The sequence below is a fragment of the Pygocentrus nattereri genome, chromosome 8, assembly GCF_015220715.1.
Source record: "Pygocentrus nattereri isolate fPygNat1 chromosome 8, fPygNat1.pri, whole genome shotgun sequence".
Lineage (NCBI taxonomy): Eukaryota > Metazoa > Chordata > Actinopteri > Characiformes > Serrasalmidae > Pygocentrus > Pygocentrus nattereri.
Window position 1 is genome coordinate 31,367,907 of NC_051218.1, and position 21,623 is coordinate 31,389,529.

General features: G+C 39.4%; 1 protein-coding gene across 1 annotated transcript in view; it reads left to right on the plus strand.

Moving 5' to 3' along the window:
• Positions 1-4,452: 4,452 nt before the first annotated feature.
• Positions 4,453-21,623, plus strand: part of elovl6 (ELOVL fatty acid elongase 6) — a 29,296-nt gene continuing 12,125 nt past the window's right edge. The window contains exon 1 of the mRNA XM_017693385.2: positions 4,453-4,735. Coding sequence (XP_017548874.1) covers positions 4,653-4,735 — 83 coding nt within the window. The 5' untranslated portion in view covers positions 4,453-4,652. The remainder of the gene's footprint in view (positions 4,736-21,623) is intronic.

A 21,623-nucleotide genomic window follows, 5' to 3' on the forward strand; every position in this document is an offset into this window, starting at 1 on the left:
TTACCCACACTTTAGAAAAAACAGTGCCGTTCTCCTTTAGGTGTTTGAACATTTTATTGTGTGCTTTATTGGTTATTTGGATGCAACCACTGGGTTTCTCAAATAACGCTATATGAACAGAATGGTTTAGTCTCGTCGTTAACTAAAATAGACTCAAAAAGTAACATCTGATGCTGTGGTGTCATGTAGTGTGTTCTGCCATGCTGGCTGATTGGTACATTGTTTGGGGAACAGCTTTATCAGTGAAGTTATTGCCACAGCAGTTTCCAAATGCCTTCTCCAAAAGTAAACGCAGTGAGCTATGCAGGGCTGAGGTCATCAATCAAACAGGCAACGCATAAAAAGTCTTTGTACCTGTGTCACAATATGAAATGTCATTTTGTTTTTAAGGCCTGTGTTTAATGTAAGGCATAGTTGAAAGGATTGACATTCCACTAAATACTCACTTAACTTTACATACAATCAGGTCCATAAATATTTGGATATTAACAAGGTTATTATTATCATAGCTGTCTACCACAACATTTTGGAGTTGGAGTAAATGTAATTAAAGTGTAGACTTTCTTGTTTAATTTGAGAGTACCACAAGTAATCCAATCCAAAATGATAAGCATGTGTGGAGAACTGCTTTGTGTAGACTTTACCATGACAACGGGTATCTTGTGAGTCCAGTCAGAGTGAGAGGAGCAGCAGTGAGCAGTGCTTGTGTTTTTAATTACTTTAAAATTATGTCAGACTCAGGAAAACGTACTTCACATGTACTTATTAACAGTGGTGGACAAAATACGCAAATCATGTACTTGAGTAGAGCTACCCAAGGTAAAGTATTACTCTGGTAAAAGTAGAAGTTCCTCCATTTAGACCTCCACTTGAGTAAAAGTACAAAAGTATTTGCCTTCAAATGTACTGAAGTATCAAAAGTAAAAGTATTAAAAGATTAATTATGACTTTAATGACCTATTAGCGTATTTGTAACAAGAATCTTGCTTTATCAACTCATTTTAGTTGAAAATATTCAAGTGTTACTCTTGATAAACCAGTCTTTTAGAATAGAATGTTGTTAATTAGTCTGATGCTGATGTCAATTAAAATTATCATAAGCACAAATCACTACAGGCAAACAGTTTCCATCAGGTAGAACCGAGTGGCTCTGGAATCACTTTTTACAAACAAGCAAAGTTTCAGTTTAAGATTTATTTGCAACTTAGTTACAAGTTTAATTTTAATAAAAACTTGCTTTAAACTCAGGATCACAAATGACTTATCCTTTATTACATTGCATCTGTAGGCCTCTGTTCATAAACATAAACTAGCCAAAACAAATTTACTATAAAGTGAAAGTGTTTGTATAAATTCAGAAAAAAGACGCGTCAGTCACGACTGCATATGTGTACATATTTCTATAGTGTGGTCTATTTACACAAAGTTGGGTTAGTTAAATCATGTTGGAATAGACACTTCCAAAATGTTATGGTGCTGACTGGGTCGGTATGACCAACAGGTCAAAACAAGCTCAAAACAAAGTGCGAGCTGTACCCTGATTGGTGTTCTTGCTTCGCACTTCTTTTGTTTTGTTACATTTTTATACACACATAAACCAAAAGGATTGACAGAATTTCACATAATGTAGTTTAGTAAAAAGTAAGATATTTGACTTTGAAATGTAATGGCATGAAAGTAAAAAGTTGCCCAAAATGGAAAAACGCCAGTAAAGTACAGATACATGAAAAACTACCTAAGTACAGTAAAAAATTACATTTACTTAGTTACTGCCCATCACTGCTTATTAAAGAAGGATGAGAGGAAGATGTCATGCTCTGAGACACATAAGTTGGACGCCCATCTCACTGCCGTCTTTTCAAGACCAGACTATAAACTTCATTTCCTCTGCAGATCAGTTTCTGCTCCCGCCATGTTGAACGTTATAAACTTTCACTATGACCTGATGCATAAAAAGCATACCACCTCCTCTGTCCAGCATGGTGGAGGTAGTGTTGTGGGCATGTATGGCTGTTAATGGTGGTGCTAACCTTGTATTTACTGATAATGTGACTGCTTACAAAAGCAGCAGGATGAATTCTGAAGTGTACAGAGCTGTATTATCTGCTCAGATTCAGCCAAATGATTCAGAATTCACTGGACAGCTCTTCACAGTGCTGACAGATGATGAACCAAAGCCTGCTGAGGATGTTACCTTATATAGCAACTTTTTTTTAAAGCAAGACTTTAATTACATCTAGAAGTGGAATGTTCTGCAGTGACCAAGTCATTCACCTGACAGCAATCCAATCGAGCACATTACTGAAGGCAAAGCTGAAGGTAAAAACAGCCCAATAACAAGCAGACAATGGAGGCTGCTGCAGTAAAGGCCTGGCAGAGCATCACCAGGGAAGAAACCTGACTAAGAATTAAGAAAATGTTGGTAGTTCCTACACCGTTCACCCGATTTGGATGTGAATGCCATCAAAGAAAAGCTGAAACTTTTGTGCACTCTGAGCTCATATTCATTATTCGATTCTGTGGTAGACAGCTAAAATAACAACTTTGTCAATGTCCAAATATTTACAGACCTTACTCTAAAACACTTTTCATGATATAATAAATAAATATAAATAACATTCTGATTCTGATGTGACTTCATCTAGGTGCCAGACTGCTACCACAATGAAGCAATTCAGTCAGTTTGTAGCCTGATTGCTCAATTCTTGCACAACTGATTATGAATGATAAGATAAAAGATAAAACCTTATGTTGAGAAAGAAAAATTAGATTTTATTTATTAGATTAGATACAACGATTTTTATCATGTAATATTCACAGATGATTTCACTGACTTTATAGTGTTTGTATCTCTAGTTTTGTCCATTTATGCATAGGATCAAAGACATTATCCTGACAAAGTGGTCTTAGGCTTGACCTTGGCATGCTAAAACACGTATTACATTATACCTGACTATGCAAGCTGGAAGCAACGTGGCACATTCTGGACAAATAGCCATCAAACCTAATATCCCACATTGTAAGCACATTATTTATGCCACTGAAATGGACAATGCGATGGCCATGCAAATTGACACAAGCCATTACTGCAATGAGATAAGTGCTGATGTGCTTCCTGGCTTGAGAACAGACAGTATAAAGTATGGTGGCCAAAGGTTTGTAGAGAGAGGGTTTCTCATGAAATGAAGGGTATTAACAGTGAGTTTGTTCCCCTTTGATGCAACTACAGCCTCTACTTTTCTGGGAAGGCATTACACTGTATGCTGGAACCTTGCTGCAAGGATTTGATGGCAGCCACAAGAGCGTTAGTCAGTTGCTCTTGATGATCTCAAAGGTGTTGGATAGAGCTCCATCACTTCAGAGAACGCAGTTCCACTGCTCCACAGCCCACTGCTGGGGAAGGGGGTTATATTGCTCTAGTCCATGCTTGGCATTGGCCATGGTGACCTTGGTTGCCCGAGAGCATCCCACTCAACTGGTAATTCCTGTATAATTTAATAATAGAGATAAATAAAGTCATCCAGAATGGTTTGATGTGATAGGATTCAGGGGTCACAATGGCAACACAAATACTTCTATTTTACTTACTGTCCAAAATGACCAGCAAACTTTTTTCATAGTCTTTATATGTAATGTTGTCAATGGTTGGGATAGTGTAGTGGGTAACACCTCTGCCTTCTACGCTGTAGACTGGGGTTCAATCCCCACTTGGGTAAGCACCCTACACTATACCAATAAGAGTCCTTAGGCAAGACTCCTAACACCACCTTTGCCTACCTGTGTAAATGATCAAACTGTAAGTCGCTCTGGATAAGAGTGTCTGCCAAATGCCATAAATGTAATGTTGATGACTATGAAACAGTGACAAATCGGAAAGAAATAAGGTTACACCAGATACCCTCAGCCATGAACAGACTTTAAAAAATACGTTTTGGGCCAAAACCTTAGACACCCGGCTGCCATTCAAGCCCTTCTTCAGAAGCTCATCAGCTGGAGCAGGTGCTGCAGGCTGTTGCTGGAATTGGAGAGTAGACCTGTAGATCTTGAGGACCATGTGACACATCTTATTTAACATGCCACGTGGAAGGCACATCATTTATGTCATTAAAACTATCAGTGCGCTGGGACACGAGCCGTTACTGCGATGAGATGAATGCTGCTGGGCTTTATTTACAGCCTGAGGTTAAGATGTTATCCTGATGCGTGGGGGGGAGACAAAGGAAGCATCATGTGGGCCTAGCCAGACTATATAGCGCAGCATCAGTCTCTCGCGCGCATATGCATGAAGCCTTTCTAGCTTTTCTCACAGCACTAAACGTGCGCGCGCCGTAGTTGCATCGCGCATCTATTAAAAAATGATTTGGCCGGTGAATCTGTGCGAAAGGTCGGCCCAGGCTCCTCCTCCGAGGGAGGAGAGAAAAGAGGCGGCGTTAGGACCCAGCTTCTTCCCCCAGAGAGGGAGACAGAGAGAGAGGGCGGACGAGCTGACATTCGAGAACAGCGCGAGAGAGAGATGCAATATCTGGGCTGCAGCTGAACCAGAGACAAACGCAGACGTATATACACATTCACTAACCTGAAAAAAACACGCGTCCACGTTTTTCTGCTGTTTCGTCGCGAAGCGAAGGCCAAAGCCCCGGCAGTGGTGGATCATGTCCGTGTTGGCTCTGCACGAGTATGAATTCGAGAGACAGTTCAATGAGGACGAAGCCATCCGATGGATGCAGGAGAACTGGTAAGGTTAACGCAGCGCACTGCGACCGTGAGCGGCTCGTATTGGCGTTTTAGCCCGAGCTATAGCCCAGATTAATAGATTAGGGGGCTTCAGGCGCTCTCCCGGACTCTAAAACCTCTAAAGCCGGCGTCTGTTGTGTCTTTCTCCATCACTTGCACTTCCTGTTACCCCATGAGAGGGGCAGTTCTGAGTTGTGCTACATTGTCGAAATGCCCTGTATTTATAGGTGGCTTTCTGGATAAAGCTGTAGGTAGGATACATTGTCACTGTCTGATAATGCCTCTAGCCTTAAAACTGTAGGTGGGATACTTTGATAGCCTAAATCACCTCAGAAAATGCCAGCAGCAGGTAGGATCATTTAACAGCCCGGATCTCCTGATCAGAAAACGTCGCCAGCATCAGGCAGTAAACGGGGAACTGGATTTCCATTAGAAGCACAATAGAACGAAACACTAAAGTTACTACACTATACTGGTGAAATGCGCATGCTCGGTTTTACCCCCAGCGCCCAGTGCCCTCAGCCTTGTTTGCATTATGTCCATCGCCTGCGTTCGTCTATTTGCAGCATTGCTTCCCTTCACTAATCAGATTGTAAGGTGGTGTTCTGCTTCTGTCCTTGTGCTCGGGGTCAACGCGGGGCATCCTGTCCGCTCCTTTGTTTTTTTTTTTTTTTTTTTTTCAGTGGGGAAAAATGTTGTGCATTGGTCTGTTCAGTGAAGATGACTACCAGATGATCAGATGATGATCAGGTGATGATGATGGTGGTGATTAGGTGAGAGAGTCTTGGTATATAAGCTTATGTTGTGAGTCTTGTGGTCAGCCTCCTATTCGCCAGCTTCTTGTTCGAATTTTCCCGTTCCACCTTAAATGGTGCAACTGTTACAATCTGGCAGACTCTTTTTGGCTCTAGCTAGAGACGCCCCCCGCCACCACCCCGCATCTCCCCTCCTCTCCCCTCCTCCCAGTGACGTGATGAGCCTCGTTGTGACAGATGAGACACTTACAGCCTCTGTGCGTTCGTTCACCAGTGATTATGAATGAGGAACACATATCAAACAGTTCTAGCAGTACTACCTTAAAAATGATCTTCATTGGTGACAGAATTCAAGTGCACGTGCGGGTTTGCTTCCTGAAGGGTGCGTCATCCAGAGCTCATACATACACACACACACACACACACACACACACACACACACACACAGAGCGGGCAGGTTTAGGGTGGGTTTTTTGGGCCACATTTCACGCTGTTGTAATTCCTGCCAGCGTGTAGAGACGGAAAGCTTCAGCCTGAGTGTGAAGCCGTTCGCCACCGACCAATCAGAGGCGTCATCTGATGTCTGCTGACAGACTTCTGACCTATCATGGTTAAGCGTGGCTCTGGCCGCGTTGAGGGGGGGCGAAGGCGAAACCGCTCACATTCACGGCAGTACAGCACTCACTCTTGAAAACGATGGTTCTTCAAGGGTTCTTTAGTGAAGGGAATGGTTCTACTTAGAACCAAATGTCCCGTATATAACCATTGGCATGCCTAAATGGTTTTTTAGATTGATTGTGTTGCATATGGTTCTATATAGCAGCAAACGGTTGTTGTTATACGCTTGACACTAACATAGAACCCTTTTTGGTGCTGTGTAGAATCCTTTTCAGAAAGGTTCCGTATAGAACCACATACAACACATTCTTCATGAATCTGAAGAACCATTTCACCCTGCAAAAACCCTGTAAGCATGCAGATGGTTCTTTGGATGTTCATCCCTTGAAGAATCATCTTTATTAAGAGTGTGGGTCTGGGCAATATGACAGTATATATCATTATTGTGACGTTGTCACACTACAGTACACTTTTCTCAACATATGTATATCCGTACCTGTAGAACCTTGACTGACTACATGTTTCTTTATAGAGAAAATGTGTCCCGTTTAAGTGGATTTAGTGCCAAATACTGAATAAAAATCACCGTGTTCACAGTTTTTGGAATAAAAACTTTGATCAAGTTTCTGAAAAAAGTTAAATGACATTGTGTACCTTGAACATTTCTTGAAATGTCATGATTTAAACATTTTTGATATATCGCCCACCTCTGATATGCAGCACCATTTTCGAAAAGGTGCTGTATAGAACCATATACAACACATTGTCCATCAATCTGAAGAATGAATTCACCATGAAAAGAACATGAACTGCTTCTGTATAGAACTCAGGGAACCATTCTCTTTACCAAAGAACCTTTGAAGAAGCATCCTTTTTTTAAGAATGTAGCTTTTGGTCACTTCTAACCCAACTACAATTTGTCACTTGACATTCCAGTGTAATTTGTAGTATTTCAGTAGCTCTGGGAAGGATTGATGTTTATATGTACTTCTTAAAACACGTCCTTGTTTTGTAGCTCATATAGAAGAAAGAAATATTCTGAAGTAGTTCTGTGTCCTAATCTCGGTACTTCTCCTAGACGTGGTTAAGTCCTGAGCCTGAAATTCAGCTCGTGAGAAATATCCCTCAGATTTTCTCATTTTAATCAAGATATTATCACACGTTTGGATGAACACTTTAGTGTCTGACTCATCTCCCCCCAGTCCTAGCTGAATAAAATTTCCATAAGAAATGTGTAAGATCCCATTATATTATTCTACAGCTCTATTCTATATCACAGAGCTCTCTCAGCAGTCTGTCAGTGCAGAGCAAGAACTCATGCTGTTCTCATTCATCACTAGAACGTCCTACAATGAAATGCTGATGTTTAATCTCCTCTCTTCTCCTTAGAGAAAGCAGTGATCCTCCATTAATGCAGTATTAAGATCTGCTTTATTTCTTTGGGACAATCACATTTTTTTCCTCTTAAGTATGGATATATGATAGTCATGCCTTTGCATGGTTACTGCACACTTTTTGCCTTTACATCTCTGAATCACCCATTTCAGGCCTCATTAAAGGACAAAAGTAGCATTTCCCTGGTCAAAATAAAATCCTATAGGTTTTTTTTTTCTCCCAATACAATCAGGATCCCAAAAATCTTTGACTTTTTTTACACTCATATTGAGTTCTTAATGACCCAACCCCCATTAAAACTATGACATATTTGTCGCAAGACCTACTGCATGCTTTATTACAAAGAGAACATTAGTCGTATCTGAGTGTAGTTCATTGCTTAATGTGAAATGTTGAATAAAAAGCATTGAGATTTCAGTGGCATTGCGTCAAATTATCGTGATGCATTCTGTGCATTGTGAAAATGTCTAAGCATTATGGCATTTTTGCCATATTGTCCACTGCAGTTTCCTGAATATATTAAAATATATAAAAACTACAACGAAAATGTATAAATACAATATAAAAAAGATGATCTTCTCTTTAATGAGCCAAAACTGGCATTTTACATTCCTAAATAACAAATTAGCTCTTTATTTAAATAACATGAATCAAGTAAAGGGGTACATTGAAAGTAGGAGGTGATGGATACGAGTCATATAATTATACTACAGCGTTTTGATACAAGTGCAGCAATAGCATTCAGAACAGTGCTCATATTGCCTGGCTTGTGTTATTTACCTCATAAAATACAATGCAGATCTGCCCAAATCACACACACACATCTTCTAAGCAGCTTCTCCTTCTGGGTCGCTGGGGGTGTTGGAGTCTATCCCAAAGGTCATCGGGTTTGAGGCAGGACACACCCTGGACAGGTCAGATCTGCCCAAATCAAAATAATAAATTGTCTGATTGCTGAGTCATCCTTAGTAAGTCTGCTTTTTGTTAAACAAAAATACATATTTACAACACTGTGTAAGAAAATAGGCTGTTTTAGATTTCTAAGACATTATTTTAGCAAAACATCACATCACTCAGGAAGCTTTGGCCCGTTATTGTATCAATGCTCACATGTCATCTGTGTTTAACACTGTGTCATACAGTGTTAAAATCAGATGTTATCAAGTTTCATCAAAAACTGAGCAAATTTGAAGATGTCTCTGTCTAAAACTATGTTTTTGAAACCTGAGATTGGATACAGGGGACAGTATACCTACACTCTCTTTCTCAAGACTGAAGCTGCCAGTGCAATATTTGTAGGGGACAAACCCTGCAGGCTTGATTACGCCACTTCAGGAGAATGATAACTATGCCTATAATGACACAGAGTACAAAGCGCACAGCAGTACTGCTAATGCACTGAGTACATTTGATTCCTTCTTTGCCTGATGCTTGACCCTGTGCTTAGTACTACAGTAAATACCCAGCAGCAAGTTGCTGTGCTGAAATCTTGGTCATTTATTGACCGATAATGTTGGTGTGCCTTGGAAAAAGGGTTTTGGCAGGCAGTAGCCCTAGGCCTTCTCTGAAACACACCTCGATATGTCTGTCGTCATTCTGTACGTGGCATTTCAACACTCTCTCCCATCAGCAAGCAGTTCACAACAGCATCAGTGTGTGACTGGGTTGAGGCTATTTAAGGCAGCCTTAGTAAGGAATATCAGAGTGACTAGACATAACTCTGCAGGTGAAGGTTTCTGGAAAATTCTGTAGTTACCAGAAAGATGAGAAATCACTGCTGTGCTGACATCTTGTCATTCTGTGACAGATAAGTGACTGGAAGGGTTCAAAGCTGTTGTATTCGGTCTTTATGGAGGTGACAAATGGTTATTAAATGCTTTAACTGAGCAACTGACTTATTTATGGCATCACCAGCTAGCGTCCCACTAACAGATCATTTAAAGGGGATCGTTTGAGACACTAACAGATCATTTAACGCTGGTTGTGAAATGGTTGATTGCAGAGACTTCTTTACAGTGGTGGTGATAGGAACCAGGGGTCGCCTACACAACACAACTATAGACATTTTATGTACTATCCAAAACTACCAGTGAACCAGTGAGGTTTATGTGGAATGTTGATGACGGTAAAATAGTGGAAAATCTGAAAAAATAAGTTTTCTTTAAGGACTGTTTTGCTTCACAACGCCCTGCATGTATCCCTCCACCCTCAGTTCTAGCCCCACCTGTTTGTCAGCAGTGCTTGACAAGCCTCTTCTAATGTAACCCTGAGGCTCATGCTGGTCCATGGGCAGAGAAAGCAGCCACCTGGAATATGGAAGTAGGAAACTATTGCGTTCTTCAGAAAAGTCTTCTCAAAGCTGTCTTAAAACAATGTCTCAGACATCAGGCAGTGCACTCATAACCCTTTCACATAAAAATGTTTTATCTTTTAGAGGTGGATGTCTGGTTCCTGTCACCACCACTGTGAACAATTTTGAGCAAGTTTCTCTAGAACAGAGCGTTTCACACCAAACCACTCTGAATGACTTTGTTTACATCTCCGCTGTTTAATTATGAGGAAATTTTGAAAAATAAATTTTAATGATTTGAGTAACTAATCATGCACATGACTGTGAGTGTGAAAACACTGTATTGTATTTATTCATCACTATAAATAACTAGTACAAGTAAAGAAATGCAATTAGTGCACTGACAAAAGCTTAACTGATTTAAAGGGTTGATACTATGGAAAACATTTTTCCTCCCTTTTTTAAATGAGTTAATGTAATACATAAACGTTTTGTTCAAATTGTCAAAATGTACCATTCACTTCCTAGTCCATATATGGAAACTAATCTGCTTTGAATTCACATTTTCTGTGATTCTGTCACAAAAATCAACCCGTATGCAGATTAACTGCTTATGCAGCCAACAGCAATTTAGCCCCACCCGTTCACCATGAAGTAATAAGGAGTGTTTCAGCCCAAGAAGCCAATCAGAACAGAGCTCATTTACACATCAATCTTAAAGGTAACAGTAACAAAAAACTGCCTGTTTATTTCAAAAGGATGATGAGAGGTTGGAAAGTGTTTATGTGAAAATGACTAATAAATGTTTTTGGTAAATAAAAACATGGTATATGGGCCATTTAAAGAAGAGAACTTTAAAAATGTGCTGAAATAGTTACACCAGATGGAGATTAAAGGTTGTCAAAGTTGCTCCTGTTGGGTTAAATGCACACAAATGCAACAAGCATGACATTTGCTTAGAATGCAGTCTGCATATTTCCCGCCCGCTTTCCTTTGCAAGCACTCATGGGAGTAACTGCTGTGCTTTGTCAGTTGGAAGATATTGCTTTAGGGACAGTCCTCTGGACTGGTTCTCTCCACAGTTGACGGGGGGGGGTGGGGGGGGAGGGTCTAGGTGAGCTAGATTTTTTTTTTCCCTAGGCTAGAATACTGTGTCGCACTCCTCCGAAGGTTGTTTTACTCATCCTGTGTCCTGCAGGCCATCAGTTTGACGAGCAAAGAGGAACAGAGCAGGAAATTCAGCTACTCTCGCCATCGATCTGTACCAGCTATCAGATAACAGAGAAGAAGACTGCTTTGTTAGGAAGAAAAAAAAAGGGTTCATGCATATTTTATGAAAGTAAACAAATAATCTGAACCTTGGATGTTACAGTGATGTGATGTAATTGAAGTTCTTAGACAGATATAGATAAAAAATGTCAAAAAATCATATCACAACTCTGTGAAATCAGTCTTTTCTATTAGCGGTGCACCCAAAGGGGAGTTGTGGGCTGATTGTTATTATCTGTTATTTTTCATTTACATATTTGCTGATGCAAAAACATTCATAGGATGTAGAAATTGGGACTAGATCTATCTGGATCAGCATTACATAGAGAGAGTGCATTTAATTATGGGCTAAAGTGAAGCAAAATGAATAAAGTGCAGACATGTTAGTGCAGACACCCACCTAAACAATCTGCTCTCCTGGAGTTCAATAAATACATCACACTTTAGTGTGAAATATGGGCCACATCTAAACATTTGTCTGATACTGATATGTATTTTTAAAGCGAATATCTGCCAAACCAGCTGTGATTCTGATATTGTGCAAGTCTATTCTCCATGAAATTGATAATACACTGCAAAATGGTTTGACTGAAGATACTGATAAAATTAACAATCAGTTACACTGATTCTGATCTCTTTACAGAATAATATATTAATTCAGAGCACATTTATAGTACGTTCTACTCACAGTAGAAATAAAATGAAACTACCATTTTAAAAGTTTTAAAACTGTCATTGACATTTTTGGGAAATATTGCAATGTCACATTATCAAATGACATAATAAAAACAAATGGTTCTCTGTGGGTAAAAGGATGTTCTGGAACTTTTGTTCTTTCAAAAGAAGTGGTGCATCCACCTGAGCGTCGGCCCTGTCATTAAGACAATGCCACAGTTATTTGGAAGTGGTAGTACAGTACTAGCCAGTGACGACATGTCATTTATTTATGTATATATTATAAAAATCTATTTTTTATTGTAAGATCTATGTGTTATTATCAAATTTTGTATAAAAGTTAAGGTCACCATTGTTGTTGTGTAACAAGTACAGGAATAGACAATATAAACGAATAAAGGCGGGCAATATGGTCAATATATAATATCACGATACTTCACAAAATGTATACAATACAGTATCACAATATTTCTATATTTAGACATATGATCACTTGGTTCCTCCCACAGTCCAAAGATGTGATTGTGAATATATGAGTCTGTCTACCTGTGATGGACTAAGAACCTGTCCAGGGTGTTTCCTTCCTTCCGCCCAATGACTGTTGGGAGGGGCTTCAGCTCCCTCCACGACCCAGAAGGATAAGCGGTTTAGAAAATGGGTGTGTGTGTGTGTGTGTGCTCCGTTGGAGCAGTGACAAAAAACAATAGTGCTGTTTAAAATAAAATTTTAAAAAGTGATCAAAAACTGAATACCATAATTATTATTCAATATTTTGCAAATAGATAGACAGTCTGAAGAAACATTTGTAAGATATAATTTATTGTGGTGATATTATCTATTGGCGTATTGCCCAGTCCTATAAACGAACAATATAGACCCAATTATTCTCAGCAGTAGCACTTCTGAGTGCAACAATTTCAGCACGATTTCAGTCTCAAAGCATTAAAAAAAAAGGAGTATGTGAAACAGTGGTGAACTAAAACCGCAAGACGGACGATTGTCTATGACCTTAGCTATAAGAGATACAGGTTTATCTTTTGTGCTTTGCTGACAGACTGGTGAAAGATACTGGTCTGTTTAGCTGCCATATACAAGCTTAAACACACTTGCTGCCATCAGCATTATACAGTCAGGCTTTTTGAGTGTGTTCTGCATTAGTTGACTGACAGTTATTTGATTCTAGGAGATCCTTACATGGCTCCAGACTGGGCGCATGCATCAGTACTGCCAACTGTAAAGACACAAAAGGATCTTTAATTCTGCACCTATGAAAAATAACCATAATCATATTTATATATCGAAATCACAAAGGGTATGACCAAATCCGCTCTCACATTATCATCTGTCTGTCCACATTATCATGTTGCCTTAACAAGTTTTAAGCTTTAAATTTAACCTAGTAACACAGAACTCATGAACTGCTTGGAGATTTTTTGGACCAATCAGAAGCAGCCAAACACCAAACACATGTTGTGCACAAAACAGTACAAGTACAGCTGACTTGCAGTTTGGCACTCTGTGTTCAGTGTTCAAGCCTGAAGCAAGAAAAAAATTAATGGTATTTATGGCTGACAGAGGTGAAAATGCAGTAGAAGTGTTAAAAAGCATAATAGAAAAACATACATTTTTATTTCCATCCTTTACAGACATAAGACTCGTAATGTAAATGATATCTTTCTTTTCAAGGTTACACTACTTGCTTTTTCTTTGCATTTTTTTTCTTTCTTTTTCTTTTCAGTGTTGCTGAATGCCTGAGCCTAGCAGTATTTTATAGTAAAGGCTGCACTATGAGCTTCCTTGGTTTAATCTACTAAAAACAGTGAATCCTGGTTTGTTGGGAAAGAATTTGTTTGCATATCTGTAGTGTAGACAGTGCAGTCAGTTTTATAAATGTGGAAATGTCATAAAAGCCTTTTTTATTAAAGAGGCTGTATCATGGAAAAACTATTAAAATTTCTTATTTATTATTATCTTTTAAATAAAATTGGATTAAAATGGTGTACAGTTCACCCACGGTGGTGTGGTGGGTAGCACTGTCGCCTCACAGCAAGGGGGGTCTGGGTTTGATTCCCCGGCCAGGTGACCGGAGTCCTCTCTGTGTGGAGTTTGTGTGTTCTCCCCGTGTCTGTGTGGGTTTCCTCCGGGTTCTCCGGTTTCCCCCCACAGTCCAAAGACATGCAGTTAGGCCAATTGGACATGCTACATTGCCCCTAGGGGTGTGTGTGTGTGATGTGTGTATGTCTGTCTGTCTGCCCTGCGATGGACTGGCGACTTGTCCAGGGTGTATCCTGCCTTCCGCCCAATGACCACTGGGATAGGCTCCAGCACCCTCCCCCTTGACCCTGAGGGAGAAGCGGCTTAGAAAGTGTGTGTGTGTGTGTGTGTGTGTGTGTGTGTGTGTGTGTGTGCATACAGTTCACTCCACAGTCTGTACAGCCCATATAGGTAACCTGAATTGGTTAGACTTGATCTTGTGATGTCACAAAAACAAATATTATAGTTTCCTGTCTATACACACTGAAGTTATAAGAAATGTTTCAACCTCGACTGCATTTTGAATGAGGCTAATTTACATGCATCTATCTGAAAGGCACAGTAACAAACATTTCTATTAGAACACAGTCATGCAAATATGCATTATGACTAATATTAGTATATAATACAACCTTCACAAACATCACCCCTGCAAAAGTTAAAAGAAAAAAAACAAGAAATGTAGGATGTAGGCCCTTAAGTGGACATGCAAAAGTTTGAGCACCCCCAATAAGAGTACTTTTTTTTTTTTTTTTTTTTTTTTTTATTTCTTCTACATGAGACGCACATTTTACAGCAAGATTATGTATATTGGGGGAAAAATAAAATGTGGCCTGTACATAAGTTATGGCACATTTTGTACCATAGAAGAGTGTAACTTGGAAAACAAACAAAGCATGGTTTGACCAGAGGTGTTACACTTTTAAACTGTAAAAGTCAAGTAGTATCACTGAGTGATGTAATTTTAACCAGCTGTCTATTAATACACCTTCACTTTAAGCCATTAAGAAGCTAAAACTATTACCTTCTTACCTGAGTAATCCAGGTAGGGGGAAAAAGTTTATATAAACACTGTTATGTCACCTCACAGTCATAAAGATGGAAAGCAATAACTGAATTATCTTCCAGTTCTCATGTTTGACCATTAACACTGTCCGTAGCATGGGCCTGTGCAGCCTCCCGAGCTCCAGGTTAGTAAAAGAGAATTAGTCTCAGATGGGTGCCTGGAGGTCATTCTCTAATCTGGGCGTATTTATATCCTGCCCTCAGCCAACACAACCGACCAAAAGTTTCTGTAATGAGTCGTGTCCTGTCAGGAGAATGAAACAGCTTGTCTGTCCAGATCCGGTCAGATCAGACGGCTGGGAGAGAGCGTCCAGCAGAAGCTTTGTGAACCAGCAGAGCTGCTCAGCTGTAGTGAAAGCTGCAGACTGAATCATGCACGGACCGCCAGAGTTACATAACAGGTCAACTCCCATCTCTGTGCAGTGCGCCCAGTGGCTTTGACCGAACATCAAAGGAATGACTGATATTGGGCTATGTGATGCTGGCCTTTGCGATACTGATGTCACAAGCAACTGCGATTTACAAATGGGTCCCTTACCATATGTAAATCAGGCCTTTAGCTAATCACAGCACTTTTTATGGGATTGCTTCACATTATCAGTATAGATACAGGCCCTTAAAGGGGTTCCACCGATTTATCAAAATTTCTGCATAATTACGTGGTCAAGATGTAAACAAAGTCATTTAAAGTGGCTTGGTGTGAAATGCTCTGTTCTGGAGTAAGAATTGTTCACAGTGATGGTGAAGAGAATCAGACGTCCAGCTCCAATTTTGATTTTGGCCTTAAGATCCATTCATGGTGGAGGGATACATGCAGGGTGTTTTAGGGCAAAATTGTCCCCAAGGAAAATTTTCCACTATTTTACCATCATCAACATTCCACATAAAACTCAGAAGACATGTGAAGGTTCACTTTTAGCTTTGGGTAGAAAATTAAACGTCTATACTTGTGTTGTCAACATGGAGATCCACGGTTCCTATCACCACCACTATAAAGAAATCTGAACCATTTCACACCAAACCACTCTGAATCACTCTGTGTACATCAGCACTGAGTTATGCAGAAATTGAGTAAGATCTGGCTGAGGTCTAGTGGAGTGCATATAATACTTTTGAGTTTTTAGGGGTTTTAATTAGGTTAACAGCTACATGTGTAAGAAGAATCTCTCAGACTGTGGTCTGATTGAGTTACATGACCTCCAAAGGAGCAACTGTTTTCTTTCTGGCATCTTCTAATCCAGAGGCTATGGCTGAGTTTGATGTGTGGAGAAAGATAGCGATGTGCACCTCAGGATACTGCTATCATAAAGCATCCCATCAGCCGTTCAGCTTCAGCCTTGTTTGTGCACTCCATCTCCAAAAATAACAAAATAAAAGCTCCCTGCATGCTGCCAGTGATTAAACCATTTTTAAATAAGTGTTTGAAACTCTTTCAGTTCTTGAAGTTAAGCACACAAATGTTAATTGTTGATTACCTCAGCTAATATTACTGGCCTCATCACATTTGGGAGTGGACAGCTAACCAGCCAAGTACAGGTGGGAGTGGAACAACTCATATGTGTAGAATCCTGCAAATGGACAAAAGGCCTAAGTAAAATTCTAGCAATCACTTAATAATATAATCTCCTAAACAGATTTTTTGAATCATGTGAATTGCTTTCTTGTAGGCTACAGAAATGGCAGAGCCTTCAGACTGTTAGAAGGCTGCAGCGGTGGAAAGTGCTTTCAATAAAGGCGAGTCTGACCTACAGCAGTCATTTTCAATCGTGACTAATGCAAATGAAAAAGTTATACAGGTATGTGGGTGGGAGCGGGACCAAATTCTAAAGTTAAGGGTGGGAGTGGAATAAGAGGTGCAGTTTTTCTCTGGTTGAAATCTTTTGGGAGGAGGACTAAGAAAAAAAAAAAAACGTCCTGTGCAGATCTCTGTAGTAAAGATTGGAGGGCTATGAAAAGAAGGCAGAGCTTGGCCAAGAATGAAATGATGTCATTGGCAATTAAGCATTCACAGACAACAAATCAAATTTCATTATCTTAAATAACCTTAGTAAATAACCTTCCCTTCTTTTATTATGTGGGCGTGTGATCAGTTGGACTATGCCCAGACTTACCTGTGGATACGCCCCAGGTGAGGACAAGTTTTATGGATTTGAGGAAGAAGGAAGAAAAGACTATTAGTAGAGGGAGTATTTGAAGATGGCAGAAGCAAATGCTGTGTTATTTCAGCAAACTATGTTGTATTTCAAGGTCAGTTTGGACGACGATGATGATGATCCATAACTTCATGCTCTGTAATACAATATTCAGGTTTTCAGCAATAGCTTTAGAGTCGGCGAAAAAAAAAAGAACTGTACTTGTTTCCAGCTGCGCAGCTTGCGTGCTGGCAGGAAATCTGTGCTGATTCTTGCTCTTCTGCACTGAGCTCTCAGCCTTTCTGCACTTTTTTCCCTTTATTGTGCTGCGTTCTATAAAACCCACCGGCTGTTCGGATCTGCCAGAGCAGATTCTGCTAACATCACTGGTCTCAAACTGCAATTAAGCTGCAGATTTTTTTTTCAACTTGCACTGTTTGTTTGTTTGCATTCTAAATTACTTCAGATGCACTTGGAGAGCTTAGCAGCTCCATCCAGACGTTCTCCGTTTCAGGTAGACGCTGTCATTAATCTTAGTCTGCTACGCAGCTGGGAAAACCAGTGAATAAACAAACACCAGAAGATGTGGACTGAAACTTGATGGGCTTGTAATTTGCTGTAATTCATTTTCGATCAGAACTCATCATCCAACATCAGTTCTGGACCTTACAAATGCTCAACCAGATCTTCATAGCAATATTGTAACATCTAGTGCAAAGCCTTTCCAGAAGGGTAGAGGCACTTACTGCAGCAAATGAAGACAAACTCACTATTAATACCCTTCATTTCAGAAGAAACCAGTTCGTCTACATACTTTTGGATAATATAGCGTATCATTTGTTAGGTCAGTGTTTACCTTTGCGATACTGGTAACGCAGAAGTCTGCAATAAGAGCTCTATGAGCAATATGAGCACAAAGTTATTCATGGCCATAACACAGAGCAGTAGACTCTGGCTTTCGTTCTCTGACCACATTGTTTAGCATTAATGTAAATGCTTGTGAAAGCAGCATACTGGTGAATATGAACCCCGTGTTGGATTCCTGCTCTTCACGTGGAGATGGGGATGAACATGACTGATGAGAATTCACTCTGACGCTTGGTAGAGCTGGCTAGCCCTGAAGCAGCTCAGAGGGCCTCTGTGACCCTCATTCGCCCTCCACAGTAACGTGTGAAGTCCTCCCACAGGGAGATCTCCTGGGAGAGGCTTGTGAAGGGACAAAACACCTCTTCAGCTCCTCACTTGCTTGTGTTGCACATGGTGGTTTAGTATTTAAGTCCAAGGACACCTAAACTCTGCTCACTGGTGTCTCATACATTTCACTTTTTCCACACATATTCATATCTGATTTTGAGCTTGTGGCAGTGTAGCGTAGTCTGAAGTAGACAGTATTAGGGATGTGCATGAGTACTCGGTTTAAGGTCTTTCAAAACGCCGGTGTCTGAATACTAAAATCGTCGCCTAATCAGCTAATCATCTCAATTACTTATGCTGATTTCATTTTCCACAGTCTTTCACAGATTTCCGTCATGTTAGAAAATGAAGAATCATCTTTTTTATGTAAATGTGTACTTAATCGGTTCTTGGCATGGTTAAATGGTTCTTCAGATTGATGAGTGTGTTGTATATAGAACCTTCTCCAAAATGGTTCTGTATAGCAATGAATGATTCTTCTATTGATATATGTTAGATATTGTAGCACTAGCAGGACCCTTTTTAGTGCTGTGTCTAATTAATGTACTAATTTTTAAAGGCTTTTATATAGAACTAAATACAACAGTTTCTCCATCAATCTGAAGAAGCGCTTAAGCATGCAAATGGTTCAATATCAAACTAAATAGAACCATTGCCTTTACTAAAGAACCCTTGAAGAACCATGTTTTTTGAGTGTTAATCCCAATTTCTACACTTTCTAAATGTTTATAGGCTTTGGTAGATATGTGCATCTATATTGGATATTTGTGTCTGACAATTTCAATAATGATCAGAATTAGCTTTAGCTTTTCATTCTTTGCATGCAATGGTAATAAAGGATAAATATGTATTATTGAGAATTTGTAAGTAATTGCAGATCCTAGTAGTTGATTATTGGGTATACTGTGTGTGTATCATGTAGACAAAACCTTGGAAATATCTCACTGCTGTCGGACAAAAACTTTGAATTTCCATTTTTGACGTTTTTCAGTTTTTAACATAATTTGACAATATCTATGGCCCTTTACATTGTGTATAAATTTCATGATGAATGGACCAAAATAAACAGCCCAAAATGAGTTGGAAAAAACTCTGGTTCCATGGACTTACATTAAAAATAAAGTAGGTTTTTTCCATCTCCTGCAAAAGTTTGGAGACATGAGGGTTTGTTCCAGCAACAGTGAAGTATAAGCAGCTGTGTGTAGCTAGAAGCCAATGTCTTTGTTAGTGGGGTATCAACCTGATTTTGTCTCACAAAACCGGCTCCGACACCTGAACTCTGATCAGGAACCCTTTCGTACACTTTGTGTATTTATGTTTTATTTTTCTTTTATTGTTTACAAGAGATGTGTGGTTGGTGCATTTCTACCTAAAGTATCTAGACTGTGTATTTTTTTCCGTTTTGTGTATAAAAAATATCACATGTTCAAGTCTACCCACAATTCCAATATCAAAATGTCCCCACAATTAGTCATAGTGTCTGATCCTCATCCTCAGTGATTATTTTTTCTGTCATCATTGAATTAGTGTTAATTCAGTACTTGTCTTTCTTGTAAGAAAAATTTGCATGCAAGGTTATTAATGGATAAAATGCATCTTTGAGAATTTGTGATTGCTTATTTATTCATTTTTTTATTATTTATTAATAAGTGTGCTGTGTATAATTTAGACAAAACCTGGAAATATGTATACAGCTATCTGTACCTAGAAGCTAATATATGTGGTGTTAACAGACAGCAAACCCTCATTGTCCCAGTCATAAAACCGGCTACGATACCTGAACACTGATCATACATTTGAATGTATGTATGTGTATATATATATATATATATATATATATATATATATATATATATATATATATATATATATATACATTCAAATGTGTGTGTGTGTGTGTGTGTGTGTGTGTATATATATATATATATATATATATATATATATATATATATATATATACATACATGCTGGTTATTTATTTATTTACTTATTCATCTTTTGTTGTAAAAAAGTGTTGTCGTTGATGCAGTGCTTCCATATTGCTGACCCCACTAAGCAGCCTGAACTAGAATGCCTGTAGGTAGTGCAGCACTGCAGCCTCTCAAGTCTCGTTCTTGTGGCCCCCTCGCGTCCTTAACAAAGGACGACACTGTAGCATGTCAAAGACAGAGGAGGCCATTTGTACAGAATAGCCTCAGTGTTCGAAAGCAGAGTGAGGTCAGTGTTTACACATTAGAAACCCGACAGGCAGAGATACGTGATGGCCAGAGAGCCTTTACGATCTGTGTTTCTGATCCTCAGTGTCCATCAAGGAATCAGAGTCAAGAGTCAAAACCAACTGTTTATGGATTAATAATGAATGCCACTGTACATTATAAAGTCGTTTTCAGACTAATATCTCCTAGCATATCAGAGTGTTTTATTGTGGCTGTTATGTGCTAATGTCTCCTAGTGTATGGGAGCGTTTAATGCGGTTGTTAATGGACTAACATCTAGCAAGCAGGAGTGTTTGAGGTTGTTTGTGAGCTAATATCTCTAATTCTAATGTATAGGAGCATTTATTGAGATTGGACATGGGCTAATATTCCCTATTGTAGTGTACAGGAACATTCATTGTTTATAGATTGACATCTCCTAGTGCATAGGAGCACTTATTGAGCTTATTTATGGGCTAATATCTTTCTAACTTAGTATATAGAATGCATATTGAGGTTGCGTATGGACTAACTGCTCATATTCTGGTGTATAGGTGCATTTATTGAGCTTGTTTGTGGTCTCGTGACTCCTATACTAGTGTATAAGTGCATTTATTGAGGTTGCTTAAGGGCTAATATCTCCTATTTTGGTGTATAGGTTTACAGGGTTGTGCTGAATCTGCAGACAGAGCTGAAATGCTTGATATACTGTCAAAAATGCCAAAAAAATAATCAAAACACAAAGCAGAAAGGTCTTAATGTAGGTCTAACATGGATCTAAATTCGAATTCTAGGATCTTTTTCGTGAGCCAGTGTCTCTGTCTCATTTTCACTGTAGCCACAGAACAAAAGCTGCCCAGGAGGTTATGCTCCTCCACCTAACTCACTGTGGTTCTTGGAAAGACAACAAAGTAGCGAGTCGTCAACGAAAGGGGACATTTGGCAGGAAGTGGGTGTCCCAGTTTTTTTTTTCCTATAATTCCTGCTGGATGCAGGCCTGTCAGGACACACGTCTGCTCGAGTTTTGGCGGCACAAGAGAGGCACTGCTGCCAAGGCCTCACTGATTACTCCGTCATTCTGCTTAAACTGCTTTATTCCATCTGATACAGTTTTGCCATTATTCTAATGCAGCACTCAGAGCGAAATGAAAGTGAAAGCTAAACCAAAACTGGGATTTCAACCACATTACTAACCATAAAAGAGCCATTTCCTGCTCCTGAAAACAGTAATGATATTGATTCTTATGAATGAATCATTTCTACATTA